Here is a 19,861-nt window from a genome sequence, read left to right on the forward strand (position 1 = left end):
AAAACAGTTCCTCGACCTAATTGTATTTTACCCCAAATACGGTCCTTCAATAAACTGCTTCCGATGAATTCAATTATAGGAGTTTGTTCCTTTGGGATGTTTCTAATATACTAAGACATTGAGAGTATTTCAGTTCCTAAAATTTAAAGATTCCGTTTGGGACTAGAAAATGGGAGCAAAGAGCAATTAGATGTTGTGAACGTTCAATATTTGTTTGTAGCGAGATATATCACGATGACCAGAGATACAGAATTTGTCAAATTAAAACCATCTTATTGTGTGTAGTGAATTCTGTTGAGTGTTCTGAAATATACAAAGATAAACACTTATAATTTGCACTTAATTACGCATAGTCCGTTGTACATTCCCACTGAGTTTCCCAAAGGAGCTACGTGTGAGGTGCTAAGTAACTATGTTGACGCAGTGAGCAAGCTTAGCAAACACTATATAATCCCACGCTGTGTCTAAATATAATCGAAGGCATTTCATCTTCATTTCTGTAATTACTTCTTTGTAATGCTTGATCGCTTTCAACTTGCTACGTTACCTATATGTTTTTTGAATGTGAAGTTGTCAATCGTTTCCCACAGTTAATGTTGGATGTAAGCATGGGAATATATCCGCTTCCACAATTTCACCTGGATACCTATTATAATCTCATTCTCGAATCGAATTTGTTCACGTGCGAGAAATGCCGCCCGACGATATATCTGGCAATTCCTATGGTACGTAGTAAGTAAATCGATTGAAGTTATATTTTGATTACATTGCTGGCTCGACTAGATGTGCTTAAAATTTTGTCGATGTATAAACAGTAATGGAAGATGTGCTAGGAATGTTATCGCAACATTGGCTAAAAGCATGTATTCGTCCAGTCTGCTCCGACGATGCCGACAAACTTTAGTACATTGCGGAGATCGTTAGAGTGCAGACGTTTGTTTTACCGGTGTTTTAATATGAGAATAACGTTTTAGTGTTTATGACTGGAGAAAATGAAACTTTTTAAGTGAATATTATTTCAGTGGAAAATCGATACTTTGTTAATGTGATAAATATTTTTTTCTCAAATCAAGTTGAAAAATCCCGTTTGAAGGTATGTCTGTTTTATTTTAATCAAAAAGAAGAAAAAACTTGAATGCTGTTTTTTTTTTGTATAGCAATGTAATAATTACTTTACTTCTGGAAATTATTATATTCAATTCTTATTGGGACCGTCTATTAAGAACTATTGAAAAATGCAGTAAAATAAGGTCTCTATTTATTACATTATATACTTGAAACTGTACATGTGAAGGTCATTTTATATCAACATTCCGTTACGTGATTCATAAATTTAATCATAATGATATAACGCGGATGTCTGCAAAATAAAACTGCGTCGAAGCCTTAACGCGGCATCGCTAACGTTTCGTGTTTTGACAAATATTTCTTGTTTTCATGGTGATATATGATTTTTAACGACATAAACGCCAAAAGGTTCAAATTACATTAACCGTTAAAAACTTGTTTAATTTTAATATTGATTTATAAAGAGGTGAAGAGGAATGAAAATGGCAATATGTTTCTAAAATTCTAAAGTTGTCATGTTCAATTAAAACATTTCTGAGAATTGATTGCATTCTTAGAGATATTAGTACGAGTACATTAATTACTCAAACGTATTTATCAAGATGAATTGTAGTATTTAGTCATTATTTTATATAGGTATTTTGTTATTATCCGCAATATTAAAACATACCAAACTTCAATTACGATTGTAATTACTCGAAGAGTAACTTCTCCTATTTAAAGAAAGAATTCGGCTCCAATGTTTGAAGTTTCTCGAACCCTGAAGAACACTGAAGCGCCTTATTTCTAATTTTTAAATCAATCAATTACATCATCATCACCAGCCTAATATACGTCCCCATCGAGGGGCTCAGAGTCTTCCCTAAGTTAGGGTGACTAGGGCCATAGTCAACCACGCTGGCCAAGTGAGGGTTGGTTGACTTCACACATATCTTTGAATTTCTTCGCCGATATATGCACGTTGGATCACGATGTTTTCCTTCACCGTAAGAACGTCGGGTAAATTATGTACGTATGAAAATTGGAAAATGACATTGGTACATGGCGGGATTCGAACCCAAGAATAGAATCCAAGTCAATTAAATATCGGTCAAATATTGTCTAAAAAATAATGAGGTATGGAAATCAGTCATCAGATTTTAAATTTCACTTAACAAATTAGTATTAATTTTTAAATTTTATAATATAGCAATAGTAATCTAGTTAAAAAGTTAATTTAGTGCAGTTTAACTGCAATAGGTAACGGCGGCCTTGCGTGCCGGCTTGCGACCGCCAACATTAATGTAACCACTTACTTAATGTAATCTTAATTTCTTTACTTTTACTAACGACATAAGAGGTTTCGAAACGGCCAATTATTTAAACGTTTAAATCGGTATAAAAATGTTAAGTCCACTAAATGGTCAGTTCTGACAGTTTTCTAATAATTAAAAATTACTACATATACACAGTTTTAATTGAATTAATAAATTAAAATGAACAATTTTTAACCTAAATCAAAAGTTAAAAATGAATCTATATATACTCAGTTTTAATTGTATGGTTAAAAATGAGCGTTAGACTTCATAGCCTTGTAAGCCGAAGGCAAATTACATATTTAACTTTAAGTGACAACATAAGTGGAAGCAAGAAATGAAATAAACAATTTTTTTCAGCAAAATCAAACGACTAAGAAATCGTGTCCTTTCAACGTATAACGTAGGTACTATCACGTCCAGGATTTCATCTGGTATTTCCCATTTTCAATTACAGTTTATCATATCTTGATGCGTTCATTGATAATTACCTATCAGACCCTAATCAAGTATCGACACTATCAGTTTCGCAAGATTGACACTAAGAAGATATAGACGTCATCGTAATCCGACATTTTACTGTCGTGCATTACTTTCACTGGGTAGGTACCATCACGACTGTAATGCCGTTTCACACAAGGGACAAATAAAGATACAGTACAATTTTTTTATTGCATACGATGAGACAAAACCACACTAATACTACTTTACTTTACTGTTGCCTTTGTGTGAAACTGGCTTATTGCGGGGACCGGGCGTCCGTGTCTAATCGACTTAAATTAATCGTGCGCGACTGTTCGCAACACACTATTCAAGATTATCTTCTAAATCGAGTGAAATAATTATCGTGAATTCCAATGTTTCTGCGTTTATTGTTCTTGCCGCTTTCTGTGCAACGATTTTATTGCTGGTTTCCACTGTTGAATTACTTGTATTAAAACATACTATTCCTCTCATTCTCTTCTCTGCAACGGAGGCATCAATAAATTTTATTAATATTTTATTTGACGGTTAAATTGATTTTATTGTCATGGAAAAAAAAAAAAGATTATCAAAATCGCTCCACTAGCGGCGGAGTTATGCCTATCACACATAAAAAACACAGACGAATTGAGTACCTCCTTCTTTTGGAAAGTCGGTAAAAAAGACTCTAATAGCACTTAGACAGAGTAATAATAATAATATAAAATATTCTTTACTTTGAATTCACTTTTTAAATAACAAGTCTTATTTAAAAAAAATAAAGCAATCACATCTTCGTCCTTATCGTTTCCCCCTCATAATAGACGTATTTCTTACTTATAAAAGACAATATACACAAACATGTCTAAAAAGCATCTATTTAAAGTCTTTACTTGTAAATGTAAGTAGTTCATTAAACAACCACCATTTTAGTTGCAATATGTACCGTTTTTGTGTGCCACAATTTCAAGCATCCGACATAACCTTACCATATATGAATTGTTGTACACGTTGCTCGAATTAATACGTGACTTAAACTTCAACACGCTCCTGTTTAGCCCAGTTTTTACTAAGAAAATAGTTGAGACACTGTCCTATAAATAATTCTAATTTAATTGTACATCTCGTATGTATAGTTAACAAGTATAAATATAATTCTTCTTCTTCTTCCTAAGCTCCCCAGCCCTGCGTGGGCCTTGGCTTGGTCAAGCAATTTTTTCCACTTCGGTCTATTAGTGGCTATTGATTACCAATTTATTATGCCAACATTCTTTGCGTCACGATTTACACCGTCTTCCTATCTCAACTTTGGTCTTCCTCGATCTTGACGACCTTCAGGGTTGCTCGCCATAAGGGATTAAGGCATCCTGACTTCGTTCATCCTCTACACGTGACCAGCCATTTGAGCCTGGTTAACTTAATGTGGGAAGCCACATGCGGTTCTTGGTAGAGGTTGTACAGTTCCTGATTAAAACGACTCCGCCAATGATTTCCCTCACACACAGCGCCAAATATACGTCTATCTTATAAATATAATTATAGATGTATTTTTCTACAATTTGTAAACAGGTGATGAAATATTTGCTCTGAAACAAGTTAAGTTGCTTAGTATCAGGACTCAAGTTAATGAATAATTAATGATTTATTAATAAAATGCTATTTTAATTGTATCAATCGTAATTGATCATGTCTCAAATATTTCTATTTGATTAAGGAACTCGACGTGGAGGTGAATTTGTGAAGAAACCGAATTTATTTATAATTTTAAAAACTTATAGAAAAATGCTGAATATTATGAAATATACATGCATATGCAAAAATCCATTAACGTAATACATTTAATCGTTCTTCGGGGCAAAATTCTGAACAAATATGTTTTTCACTAAAAAAATAAATTTTATTTATAGCATATCACAATATTTTTTTTACATCAGTTATTTATAGTCATTCATATAAAGTGTCCTTAGCTTTTATTAGATTTGATTGACTGTATTTATATGTAATCTATTCTAGTAATTGCAGAAGTGTCATCAATTGTAGGTCAATAATTATCAGGTAACAATAGACTTATACCGCAACACCTTCGGCTTGGATATTTTGTATTAATATTTCAATTAAACTGGACGGTAAACTTTTCATCACGCAATAATGATCTTTGAAGCGTTGTAATTAAATCTATAATAGTGTATGTAAGTTGCATAAACCGATATAACTGGAGATATTGTAACAATGTAGATCGGTAGAAAATAGATGTACGAATTGGTTCATCGCATGGTCTTGATCTGATTCAACTGCATTAAGTGTAAGGCTCCAGGGTTATAATAATATTGAGTTTGCAGTGCACGAGTTCATTGACCTTTGTTAGATCGTCTTTTATTAGTTCCGTAGTCTTGGGTAATAGATTGGTTTAGTTGTTTGGTCTAATTTAAACCAGCCTGAACGGGGAAGTACTTTCTTACAGAATACCCAGTGTTAATGTTTAGAAATACTCCTGGATTTTTTACCTTTAAAGAATGAATACAACTGCAAATATTTTCTCAAGATTCTCGTCCGATAATTCAAATCCTAATGAAATAAAACTTTGCTGGCGACGTCATAATGTGTAATCAAATTTTATGTGCATTATGCAAAAAAACCTCAGTCATTAAACTTTACATGTACCACTGTTACCTTAATTAATTTTAATTTCTGAAAGTAAAAAACAATAACTGTTCATGCATACCAATATGCTTAATATTGCTATGAATAATCGTAATAATTGAATACGATTACAGAAGCGACACGTACAGAACAAAAGAAAATAAAATGAATTAATGATATAACTAGAAAAGTATTCTTGGTCATGTTTTGTTCATAAACAAAGGTCTAACATCAAAAACCTATAAACATCAATAACAAACACAAATAGAAACAATTAAGTGACTGATTTTCGTGAAAACGCAAAAACTATTCTTTAAGAAAATTACCCAATAGAACTCCAGAGTTCAAAGCTGGCCACCCAACTTCTACACGCTTTACAAATCTGAATAAATTTAAATATTTAGCGCCACTCACAAAAATACCTCCGATCTCTCCACAAGTCTTACAACCGCTTGTTCTATTATCTCGTTAACGAGCGTGTTTACCGGAAAACTTTACGATTTCAAAGAACAAAGGATCTCTTTAATATTTCGTTTGCTTTTAAAGACGTTACCTCGCGGTACAGAAGGAGATATTTGCCAAACAAAAACCCCCACTTCGTTATGAATATTCAACAACACAGGTTCAAAGCTACACTTGAACGTAAATAGAAGATTCATGACTAATGCTGCACTTACTAACATAAAAGCTGGATAATACAAGTTACATTACGTGGTGATGAACACGAAGCGTACTATTTCCCAGAAATAATAATCATTGGAAATATTTTTGAAACATCAAAAACATGTATTCCAACAAAGCTTTGTAATTGGTATGAAATATTAATTGAAATCACGTTTTTATCCCTCAAGCACTCACAATAAGCAAATCCCGCACACGCCATATTTTCGGTTATGGATCTCGTATTTTTCATTGTTTGTACACATTTCCGGACAGAAGTATAAGAGCCGCAGTCAATCTTTTTAAATTAAAAAGATCAAAATACGACTGTACAAAAAGCATTTAAATATTCATTTAGCAACGAGTACCGTATTTTTTCAATCCGTCTTTATTAACCGTCGTGCCATTGAGTCGCACAATGTGCGTCCGAGCCTCAATAGAATTGCTCGCGCTTCAAACGAAAGCTAAGAAAAAGCCCTTTACTCCGCGTGAAAGCCTAAGCCGGTTTAGGTCAAAGAATGTGCTATATAGAGGCCCACTGCGCCGCTATAAAACGATCCAAGCAAGCGCTGTAATGAAATTTCCACCCTAGTTTTAATCGTGAAATTAAAACTAAACGCTTTAAAGTAATTGAAATGCAGTGCCTTATTTTTTTACTATGTTTTAATATGTCAATTGCATTGTTAACCTGTCTTATTTTTTTATAACCTATGGCTATAGCTTATAGTGACTTAAGTATGTTTTAAAATGACATTTTTTTTTATTTTCAAACAATTCTGACGCAACTCCTGTAAAATAAATGAACTCACAAGTTAATAAAGTTGCTAATTTATGTTCCATTCAATAACTGTAAGTTAACTAACTGCCTATTAAACAAACCTTCATCTCTAGACCCTAATTAATTATTGTGTTTAACAACACAAGTCGAGGATTTTCAAATAAAATAAAGGAAATTATTTAAATTTTACAAGAATAGATATCCCTAATGTGCGTCACTGTTAATCTTGTCTATAGCGGCCAATCCGCGACACCTTGACCTCCCGCTAACAGACTTAATCCAACTAGATCAAAGGCGCGTTAATTACTAAGCAATATAATGAATCACGCCCCAATTGGAGAAGACTAAACGTTATTCAAATACGGGATAAATATGTTAACGGGAATAAGGCGAAATTAAAAAATATATCTACAAAATTAACAACGCTTTGTTTATTTATTTTTGTCGTATTGTAAAATGAATTTTGTCACATAAGTCATTGAAGGGGCTTGATGCAGATAATTTCTTATTAAATGTTATATTTTTGCATTCGCGTTACATGTACAATACAGTTGTTAGACTGGAGATATAAAATACAATAAGAACAAAAAAGGTTATTTTATTGTCAGCATTTCCTTGAGATACTTATATTATTAAGCATTTTCTTCATACATTACAAAATACTTACGTATTATTACGAATTTGAAATTAAAACATCTCATTTTTAACTCTAAGAGTTTCATTATTTCTTTATTACATTTATTAATTTCTTTTCCATTGTTATACATAAACAAGATGCGGTAAAAAATATGCAAAAATATTAATTACATATTATCTTTGGGTTCTGCGAATTAAATGCAGATTGTATTCTACGAGTAAAAGAGTATTGTAAACAATTCTTATCTTAGATTCCTTTAGTTCATTGCCAATTCTGATGTATATTTAACAGAAACTAAAGTGCACGTTTTCTCAAGTATTTCCGTATTCTGTCAACGTGTAAATAGACATTGATTCTATGAATTCGCAAGAGGCGAGAATTAGAGCCAACGGTAACGGATCAGGTGACCTGGATAACACTCGTGTTACTTCAACACGGTTGACTAAAACTATTTTCGAAGACGGAAACTATTTACCCTAAACATGTTTGTTGGTATGGTTAAATTAGTACTTATTTTAATAGTTGTAATTGTTATTTACATTGTCTATGGATTTTAGGATTTTTATGCTGTAGATCTTTTAAAATGTCCTGAATTTCATGCGACGTCAGTTTCAGTAAGAATAAACGAATTACGCTAATGGCCATGGGATTTAGGGATTTTAGTAAAGTAGATTTTATTTTAAATACCAGTATTTGAATAATTCTTCTTTCATTTCAAACACAGTAACATTTAATTTCGAATCTTTCATATATTTCTATATATGAATTGAAATATGTTTAAAAGCCAGTAAAATTCTATAGTTTTTGGATCTAACGTTGAATCATTACATAATTTGAAAAAAGGCACTTTTTGTTATAACCTCTTACGTTACTTGAGAGTTTCTCTCTTTACATTCAATCGATCAATTGTCGACTTTCACGTTACAAAACATATAAACGTCTTTATGCTGCAAATGTGCAAATATTCCCATATACTTTTTGCGTCCACAGTAATGTCTATGAATGGTTATGTTGAGTTCGAATCCTTTCCGGTAAATCCCTTCACCGTTATTCTGTAACACAGAGAATAAATCAACCTTTATCCGGTACAAGATAACTCAACCCTCGTAACGTTTAGAACGTGGTAAGCCTCTCGACAGAAATCACTTTCTACTTAGATTATGGTGAAATATATTACATAGTAGTTTAGTGTGCGAAAAAATACTTACATTTCTATTGAAAACACCTTGACAATTTTCTTAACAGTTTGAAATTTAGTAAAATAAAATAATAACTGTTCTAAATGATGTCACTTTCATTGTTAAAAGAGAAAAAAATTGACGGCAAAAAAAAACGAAATTTACAAAACAATTATTATATACAAAAAAAAAACAGTTCTTACCTAAAAGGAACATTCTCCGTTTTATGACTTTTAATCTTAAAATTGTAACCAAGTCTGCTCCTACAATGGTTATGATACATGTCGCTATCGTTCATTTCTTGTAACTTACATCAAATCTTTCCAATTGTTGTTTTAAGTCGTAACCTACATGGGCTAGCATCCGTATTGTTTCCACGTTTGCATTCGAAACGTCTCCGTCGCACGCGGCTTCAATACTGATCGCTATTCATACGTGATCAATGTTTCCAAATATACTGATTTCACTCGACGTGACCCGACGCGTTACCTCACACGATCGTCAAATGTTTTATAGTCGAATATCTATAAAAATTAACATATTGTTTTGGGACTTGTTATCGTAGAACTCTACTGTCGTGACACTTGTCTGTCTTATTTCTCCCTAATATTATAAATGCGAAAGTTTAGATTGATGGATGATTGTTATCGTATAGCCTAAACTACTAAAAGGACCTCGATAAAATTTGGTATAGAAGTAGAAGATAGTCTGGAAGAACACATACACACTTTTGTTCTCTTTTAATTCCACGCGAACGGAGTTCGGGCGTAAGGTAGTATTAGTATAAAGAGGAAAGATTTGATTGTTTGCATTGAGTAGGCTTCTAAACTAGTAGACCAGTGGACCATTTCAAAAATTCTTTCACTATAGGAATACTACATAATCACTAAGTACCACAGACTATATTTTACATCAACGGGAAGGGTATAGATATGGAACGAAATATAAGAGACTTAACTGTCTTATATTAAAAGTTTTACTAGAAGTGTCTTCGTTTTATCCCCCTTTCGACACAAAAGCGGTACTTGGTAAAGTACCTTGGCTTACGTCCAGATTAAATGCATTTTAGCTTGTTTGCTTGATCTTATCTCGAAGGAAAGACATTGCAAAACAAAACAATAGTGAATTACAATATAATGTCTAATGAATAAAGATAAATTAGTATAAGACTTTTAAGTCCTTAAAATAGACACCAATGTCCTAGTATTCAATCGATATTTTTTCTTTTATGTCATATTTTTTTTGATAACCTTTTTTTTCTCATAACGTTTTTAATTTAAACTTGGACCATTGTAACATTGTAAAATTTCATTGAATTTAACTTAAAACCGCTTACCTGAAGCAGTTTTTATTTAATAAAAATAACTAGTTATGGTGACTACAAAGGAATATTTTACTTTATTTTCCGTAATTTAAATGGCAGTAATTCTAAGCATATCTTGCTAAGCTCTTATATTCTAACTTGTATCTTTTGTCAAAAAATGACCACACTTACGTCATATTACGGTGTCTAATAAAAATTATTTTGTGAAGTAACAGGTCACCGGCCATTTAAAATTGTCGCGAAAGACCTCGCTTATGCGCGGCCATGTTTCGGCAATCCCGCCAGCAGGCACGTTTTGCTTTTTTTTAACTTGATGGTAATTCCAGCCTCGTTTTAGCTACTGTCAGTAAAGGTAGTAACCTCCTTAGATAATATATTTCTTCTTTTGGTGCCATCTTCTCACGAAGATTGGCAATCATCATAGCAACTTGAAGTTAAGACACAGCAGCTCTAAATAATGAATGCGTAGTTTTGTTGTACCATTAGCGAAGATTTTTAAGCCAAGATGTTCTTCTTCCTGGACTTCTTTTCCCTAGTATTGTTACCTGAATAATGACCTGTAACAATTAGATAATATAAAGCAATTGTGGATTGGTTTATCAGTTTTTTAACAAGAGATGTACGCTACAGAAAAGCGCCAAAGATTAGCAAAGATGTAGAAACAAGACAAGTATTCAACTGGATCTTTTTATACCTATTATATTCTTACATCCATATAATCCTTACTATCCCATTTAAGCTACCTCCGTTATTTTTACATTGATTATTAAAACTATCAATCGGTAATGGTAGATTACTCATAAGTGTAATTGAGAATTAATCCATTTGAGGTAAATATGAAAGGCCGGTCACTGTGACGTCATCCAAGATTGCATACTTTGTCGCCTTTGACGCCAACGCGACGCCCAAGAAATGACACACTAACATACACTTTCAAATAGTTTTAGTTATATTTATAAATTATTAATACTAGCGTTACCTCAAAACTATAGTGCGACTAATTTATCTGGCTCGGTGATCTAAATTTATACTAAAAGGTTCGTTTTTCAAGTCTTATCTCGTCTTCATTTTTAATGCTTTCTTAATCTCTGTTCTATTTACAAATTCAAGTCCTTGCCTATAGCCCTTAAAGTAAATTAATTCTGTCACTAAATAGCATATAGTTTAAACAAAAATACCTAATTTATAATAACTTAAGTTCTAAGAGATTTTGCATTTGAATACTATTGTAAGTGATGTTATAAAGACATGTATTTTTTTCATATTTATTACTGTTATTACATAGCATGCAAATAGTTAATGGTACAAAAGCAGCGGTTAGCGAAGGGATCGGGCTATCATACCAGGCAACAGTATTAACAACTAATCTAAAACCATTGTTAGCTGAGATCGCGGCCATTTCCTCGATAATAAAATTGCGGTGCAGTCAAGCTAAACTTTTTACAGCCTATAGAAAGAATAGATCTGGGCTATAGAGGCAAAGATTATTGATAACATGTATTGTTTCTTTGTGTTTATTATTCTTTGACTTTGTTTTTCTTTTTATTCTGTATCCATAAGGTGGCCAGTTTTCAAATGTTTCATGGTTGCACCCCAAGTCTATGGCCGCTAAGAGTTTTTATAGTAAATCAACATTGAGAATTTTAGTGACATTAAAACGGCTTTGAATACTGTACTGTAAGTACCAACAACGTAAGTGTTGCTATGATATAAATTTTAGATACATGTATAGAATAATAAGTTTTTTTTATTAGTTTATTTGTATCTTTATTCTTTAAGTGTAATTAATACCTACATTTTATGATTACACCTTATAAAACAAATATGTCCATATTCTGAATGCATGACGTCTTATTCCGAGTCTTATACAACATTCCAAAGTGCGATGGGAAAGTATCGCATGCGGCGACTTTCCTACTATGACATAAATTATCTAACAATACGTATATTATTGTTTTAACATCTCCACTTCTCTGTTAAACTGTATAATCGAATTTGCATAACAATTAAAAAAGAATCGAATTACTGTCAGGAAATAGACAAAGAGGCAATGAGTATTATTCTCCACGATAACATACGAAGTTATAGGAAACGTAATTACTTCCGTATGCGTATGATTTCCGTTCGCTTGCAATTTTCGTACTATGTCATGCGTCAGTTGTAATTCACCGTGAATCCCACTGTCAAGCCTAGTACTAACAGATATCCCTGTCATTCCTTTGGAAAAAGACAAAGACAACATATAAGTTATAGTTCCAGTTGTTCGATAGCCCGTTTAAATCTGCTATTGGCGCTTCGTCTTTCTAATTTATTGCTTTTATTGTGTAATAACATTGTCTCTTTGTTCTACTTTGTTTAGTTTATTGAGTAATGCTAAGCGATTGCGTAAACACGATATACAATTCTAAACACTTCTTCCTATAGTGACTTCCTACGTAGTGTTGCGACAATACCTAACCAACGAAATACGTTATACGGTTGAAATTAAATATCTCTGACCATTTGCTTATCTATCTTGGTATTTTTAAATTTTACTAAAATTTAACCAATCTAAAGATATCAACATAACTTTCGGATCGATCACTCGGATCGAATATTGATTTCGTTACTCGCATTGAGCACAAGTAAGAATTTGCCAAGATTTTATATACATTCGATGACCATGCTTGATTACTTGTCTTGCCATCGTTCCAAGTTAATATCAGAACATTTATGGCAGTACCTACGTATCTTTGGCTTCCTCATTCATTTCCCGCGCGTTTAACGAACTTGCTTATGTTTTTCTCTCCATTCTCACGATATCGTTTTCAATGCGATGAAAGGCATTACATTCTTAGAATTGTATTATTCATGTTATATAAAATAATTATTAATAAAAACATCATGTGAAATTAAAAAAAACACAATTGCGACATTATTACATTATATAAAAGTTCCTAGTTTAGTTTCTATACGATGAAATTAATATATGAAAAAAAAAACATCAAATACTTAAAAAAAAGATAGCAATAACTTCGTAGCACTAGATTTAACGTGTAAAGTTATTGCTTTTTGTTTTTTTTTTCCTATGTTGTGAGACGTATTTCTCGTAGAATATGTTCTATACGCACAAGTTTAAAGCTATAGCCCACATATGTGTGGGCATAGTGTTAGCATAGTCTTGTCACCTCGCTAATTCTACAGTCTCGATTTACCCTTGTAACAAAGCATCAAATACACAGATATGTGTACTTAAATTCAAATTGTACATTTTATTGCTTGATAACATAAAATGTGTTTTGTTAAACAAATAAATAATTACATGATTATTATGCACACTTTATGAGTGTTATTTATTGAGCTGAGAGGTCTTTAAGAGGTCAGGTCGTGATGTTTTATTACACGTTGAGTAAGTTTGCGTAACTAATGACTTTTTTGCATGATGTTTTTAATTTAACGTTGATGTTAGCTTAGCCTTATGTCAAACTAGCTGTTCCCGTGCGACTTCATTCGCATGAAATTATGAAAATTGGTTTATTGATTACATTTGTCAAATTCAATTGCAAATGTCAAAATGACATGACATGACAAACCTTAGCAATCTTTCTTTCTTGATGTTGCCAGCAACTTACTTGGTCTCTTTCCCACATTAGGTTTTTTATCCAAAATGTTTACCCCCTAAGTTAATTGGCGTGAAAATATATAGACTAAAACGTGGCGTAAATATAGGGCTTTTTATTAAAAAAATAATTATTCAAAAATATGCAGTAATTGCTGACATCTTAGGTAACAAAGAAGTGTGTGTTTACGCTTTATTATAATAGTATATAGATATGTCTAGTTCGATTTTTCCTATAACTTTAATTTAAATATGTGGCAATGATTAATCAGGTAATGATTTTGTGTGACCAAGAAATAAATCTGCAAAGATATGTAGGTCGAATTAAAATTAAATGTTCTACTGGTAGCATTTTTGGTTGATTAATTAGCCATATTAAATAAACCAGTAAAAATTTCTTGTCTGTTTCCATTATTTAATTTTACGACTTGTTTTGTGATTTCTCCTCGTGTCAGAAATAGGTTTAATTATTGTCTGTCCAACACCTTATCTTTGCCTCTCAGAAACAGGACGCCTATGACGTAATTGTGCCTATAAATGAATGTTATCATTACATTAATAAACTACTATCTAAGTTCTACAATATAATAACCTCTGTGTCAAATTAATTACTCTTCACTTATAGGTTTCTTAATTGTCTGCAGGAAGTAAAAATACGATTTGAATTTTTCTTAGTACTGACGCCTACTGTGCAATAAGCAGCAATTTAACAAAAATGTCAATCGATTGAGCGACAAATTCTGATGTGTAAATATGGATAGGTATTTACTTGGAAATGACAGCTTTACAGCTTTTGCTTCTTGCGATTAATAGGCGCCTGAAGATGATGATCAAATGTCATGATGACAGTTAATTCTATCACCAATCGCGACCGTCGGCGTCAAGATGACTAAAATCAAATAGGTATAAAATACCTCGTCTTATAGCCTGTCCATTTATAGAGGTCAGTGGACAAATTACTCAACGCATCGTTGCCAGACCAAGGTTAAGCGTTACGTGATCATAATCGAACCGATTGTCAATCATTACGACAGCCTTTACCGCTGATAGATGTCGCATTACGCTAACAAATTACTTTGTTGACTATAGTAAGCGGTTAATACAATGTTATCGATTTTAATTAATATAGAATTTAAACGAGTTGCAGTAATCGATTACAAATCCAGAGCTGTATTATTTCGAAATAATTTGATTCCCACCTGGCCGGTTTATAGAACCCAGTTCATAACTAAATTATTTTACTTTGATTTCACTGAAGATTATCATGAAATGTTTATAATCATACTAATATTATAAATGCGAAAGTTTAGATGGATGGATGGATAGATGTTTGCTAGAGTTTATAGCCTAAACGGCTGAACGCACGCCTACCTTCTGTCTTGATTTTACAATAATTTCTATCAAAATATTCGATATAGCAATTGATTTATTTTCAATCGTGTTCATTGATTTTAGGTTATGGTGACATAATATGGAACTAACATACACTCGTCGTTTTGCAATTTATATTTGCTGACATCGTTTCCCAGTTAATTAACTTCGATGTCAGCTTTCTTCCGCTTTTCACTTACGTTTACTAAGTAATAGACTTTTGATTGATTTCATTGAAGATTATCATGAAATGTTTATAATCATACTAATATTATAAATGCGAAAGTTTAGATGGATGGATGGATAGATGTTTGCTAGAGTTTATAGCCTAAACGGCTGAACGGATTTTGAAATCTGGTATATATGTAGAGGAAATTCTGGAAGAACACATAGGGTACTTACTTTTTTTATTTCCACTCGGACAGAGTCGTGGGCGAAAGCTACTCTCCAATAAACTATATACCGTCTGACGTAGACTCTCATCATTATCTTTAGTAGATTAAATTACTTACTGTTTAACCTTTTAACCTATTTAGTTAGTTCGTATGTCTTCTGTTCTCACTTGGATTGTGAACTTACATGTGTATTTACAATATCATCGTGGATTGTATTACTAACGGCACCGTTAACCCGTGTTCCTGTTTAAATGCAAGTTGGTTGTTTCAGTTGCGCTATGGAGTGAGCAAGGCGACGCAAGGTGGGCGCGGACAATGCGGTGGTTCAGGAAGGGCGAGCCGCCGCGGCTGCTGGCCGTGTCGCCCGACACAGAAACGCGATCAACTCGTAGATCCAGAATCGGTACAGGTTATTTATAGTATTATGTTTACTGTAATTTTCGATGCAGTTTGTTTTAAATTGTCGAAACATCTATTTGGTGATCACTGTCGTCATTAAACAATTTATATGCAAAAATGATTAAACTAAAGATTCATATAGATTCAAGTGTTTTGGTTAATGTTCATTATTTTTTACAGATATGTCCCCAGTGCGCTACTCAAACAGAAAAAGTAGCGGCAGCTCGGTGGAAACAAATTTCTACAATTTAAACGATCAAATCATTATTGTAGATAAATCACCACATTTGTGTCGTGAAATAGAAACTCCAGTAACTAGACGGGTGTCGTTACAAAATGGTCCCACCTCACCACAAGATAACTATAACACGTGTCGCAAAAACCGCGGCGGCTCTTTAGAGAAAGAGTATATGGTGTACAGAGAAAAGCGCAATCCGTTACTGGATAAAGTGAAAAATACTAAATTATCATGTTTCAAATCTAACGGTCCTCTGCGACATTGTGATGACGCCGCTTCGACTTCTGGAAGCGATTGCAGTGGCTTCGGACATGTAGAAGATATCAATCGATGTCGGTACCCCGGAAACTATTCTGAAACGCACAATGAATTTGAGAATCATAACCCATGGGTAAAAATGGCAAATTATGATGATGATGTATTTTATGCAAAAAGTACTACTACTAGTCCGGAAGAGTGTAGGTGGAGGGAAGGAAAGTCACTAAGTAATAGAGGTACAAGATGTTATAGCTCTGGTTCAGAGTGTGACCGTTATCATGCCATACCTAAAGCTGGAGCAAAGCTGTCAAAATCCAGTGACCAAATATTCAACGACGATTATGAACCTTACGATGAAGATTTACCGATTACAATTAAATCTGACAAGAAGACTGATAAACATAAGATTAAAAATGACAAAGATACTATTGGACCTAGTTCTTGTTTATCCGCTAAATTGAGAGCCATGTCTGATAGGTACCTTAAATCATCAACGAACAGATTTTTTTCAAAACTTTACAAACAAAATGGAGAGGAAGAAGAAGCTGTAAATAATGCTACTGAAAATGCAACTAAACCCGCTGTTAGTAAAAGCCGTAAGAAAAGAGGGGGCGTAAAAGCAAAGCTAAGAAGCTTCTCATATGGAGCTTTGCCTGGATTGGATGAATTTCAAAAAGGTCAAAGTGCGATATTCCACGATGACATTTATCACGTTTCATGTGACGATGAGAACATTCTCATACAGGACTGTGAAGATGCTGATTCTGGTATTCTTGTAAATGAATCGGCGGCATCATCTGTATTCGATAGTGATAGAATATCGTCGCGTTGTGAAAGTTCTGCTTCTCATTCCAATTCTCAAGGAACTTGCCATGGCAGAAGTGTTTCTGGCGACCAAACGTATACAAAAGCCAGAGTTTCAGGAAGAAGAAGTAGAGATAGAACTGAATGTGCCAAATCTAAAGCCCGTCACAACCAAAGAGCATTGTCATTAGACCGAAAGGAAATACTTCGACGCATGCCTAAAAATGGTTTAGATTACGACGAACCACAATATTTACAGTTGACTGAAAAACAAAAAATGAGACAAAGAGATGTAAGTCGCGGAGATACAGGTATTCCACCAATTCCACCTTGTCGTAAACCATCAAAAGGAAATACTCACAACAAGGCACATTCAGAATTTAAAGTTGTCAGGATTTTAAGACGAAATCCTAGTGATGAACTGGGAATATTTATTGCTAAAACTAAATTGTCTGATGAAGGTCACGTAGGATATTTAGTTGCTCACGTGGTGCCAGGAGGTCTAGCGGCAAAGTGAGTTTCATTTCTTTAGATAAACGTAATTAGACTAGTTTTCACTAGAACAAATTTCTTTCCGTCATTACAACTTTTCTAGGTCCTTGATTTTTTTTTAAATAATCTAAAACAGTTAAGGGCTGTATCGTGTTAAGAATTTTCTAAACAAGGATCTTTGTCATAAATTCCCTAAAACAGTAATTAAGGTAAACAATTTATATTTAATTTAAATAAACTAATTTTAACTTTCTTTAAATTTCAGAGAAGGATCATTACAAATAGGCGATGAGTTGCTGAACGTGAATGGCCGCAGACTTCGTGATCTGACTATGCCGGAAGCTAAAGAAGCCTTGAGATCAGGTGCATCGGAAATAGACATCGTAATCTGTAGACAACGGGAAAAAACATCACCGGAGAAAAGACAAAAAGAGCCGCCGCAAAAAAGTCACGTACTCATGCGGGAGAGTTCAGTAGACTACGAGAACGCTATCATATTAGGAAAGGAAAGGGCTATCGATAAATATGACGTCAGAATAGAGCGACGACAGCCACAGGACGAATCAACGTGTAATCGCGACGCGCTATCAGCTGCGGACGAAGCGGCCGGCGGCGCGCCCGGCCCACCCGGCGCAGCCGGCGGACACTCGCATTTCCTGAAGGGACAGAACGCGAGCTACAGCAGCATGAACAACAAGCTCCTACGCCGACAGGTCGTCAGCTACGGCGGCTCCAATAAAGAAGCGCTCACACTCAGCTGCGCCAGCGAGGTAGTCGACGTTGACACCCCGGACTGTGCAACTGAAAGTGCCGGTGACAAGATAGATAGTGAAAGTGAAGTTCAAACACCAAGCACGGCTAATTTCTGCACGCTCCCTAGGCGACCGCGTGCGCCTACGCACACCTATCACACCATAACATTTGAGAAAGGTCACGGCAAGAGACCGCTCGGGTTCACTATAGTTGGGGGACGTGATTCGCCACGGGGACCGCTCGGTATCTTCATCAAGAGCATCCTTCCTCAGGGACAGGCAATTGAAGATGGCAGATTGAAAGCAGGTAAATGATTCTTATAATTACATTTCTAATAATTACTTCTAATAAACGACAACGCGTCATTCATTAATTTCGAGGAATGCAATTTGATAACGATAGGAAAAGGCGCATTGTGCTGCCGCTTGTTGGAGCTGTAATATCGAGCGCACAATAAACGACAAGCAGGGTATTGTTTGTAAATGTGATTTGTCACTAGTTGTGGTTATAAATAAAATACATTTTCGATAATGATTATTTATTAAACAGCAAATAAGTTGACATAAATTTAGGTTACAGCAGTAAGTGTCGATTTATTTATTTTGTATTCGAATTATTATCAGTAAAAGTTACAAGATAAAATAGAACGATAAAACGTGTTTTGAAAACATTACAGTTTTCAATTTACGTTTAATTTTGTGTAACATCTAAAACATGACGCAAACATCAATTACTGAGTACAAAAATATTGCAAATAATACAGATATAATGTTTCATGTGAATTGTATATAAAATTACTGATTCATGATGAAGACATTAAATTTAAATCATTAGACCTCTGATTAATATTCATTACTACAAATCAGTGCAGTTTTTTTCATTTGTTATAAAAATAACATAACAAACATATGCGTTGTCTTCAATCGAAGTTAATAACAAAATAATTTTTACTTACTTATGCTATTCTCGTATACCAGAAGGATTAATATCAATAAATCTCTACGATCCCTTAATTAGGAATTATTCTACATTCATGTTATGATAATAAAGAATGGAAAGGAATATAATTATTAAATTCCTAAGTACATTAGTACTGCACTTAAAGTAACCCTTAAAATGATATTTCCAGGAGATGAAGTCCTAGCAGTGAACGGTCAAGCCTGTCATGAGTTGGCACACGTGGAGGCGTTGGCGCTTTTCAAAGCAGTGCGCAGTGGTACCATAGAACTTAGAGTCTGTAGAAGAATCAAAAGTGCACAGTAAGTTTATTTAATTAATAAAAAATAAAAAATATTATAAGAATTATAAGTAGTAATAGTATGTTATATATAAATTAAATATCTAGAAATTAAAAGTTGTTGGTAGATATAAAACAAAAGTTATGTACAAGTGTCTATGACCAAAAAATCACTTATGATTGATTTAATTTTCTTAAAGAGTAAGTAAACAAGAGATTGCCTAATATTAAACCACCATCAGATGGAGACCAGTTTCTTCACCGAAGAAACTAT

The 19,861-nt window shown here is 33.7% G+C and overlaps 1 protein-coding gene across 3 annotated transcripts in view; it reads left to right on the forward strand.

Moving 5' to 3' along the window:
- The window catches only part of LOC106100688 (partitioning defective 3 homolog), a 31,503-nt gene that overhangs the window by 10,415 nt on the left and 1,227 nt on the right, over positions 1 to 19,861 (forward strand). Inside the window, exons 1-5 of one of the 3 annotated variants that reach the window (XM_013279665.1) lie at positions 918 to 1,093; positions 15,678 to 15,815; positions 15,986 to 17,618; positions 17,863 to 18,656; positions 19,480 to 19,609. In XM_013279665.1, the coding sequence (XP_013135119.1) occupies positions 15,722 to 15,815; positions 15,986 to 17,618; positions 17,863 to 18,656; positions 19,480 to 19,609 (2,651 nt within the window). In that variant the 5' untranslated portion in view covers positions 918 to 1,093; positions 15,678 to 15,721. Of the gene's footprint in view, positions 1 to 917; positions 1,094 to 15,677; positions 15,816 to 15,985; positions 17,619 to 17,862; positions 18,657 to 19,479; positions 19,610 to 19,861 lie in introns of those variants that run through there. The other 2 variants (XM_013279664.1, XM_013279666.1) reach the window with 2 other exon arrangements.

Source organism: Papilio polytes, unplaced genomic scaffold (assembly GCF_000836215.1).
Source record: "Papilio polytes unplaced genomic scaffold, Ppol_1.0 DF824047.1, whole genome shotgun sequence".
NCBI classification, from domain to species: Eukaryota; Metazoa; Arthropoda; class Insecta; order Lepidoptera; family Papilionidae; genus Papilio; species Papilio polytes.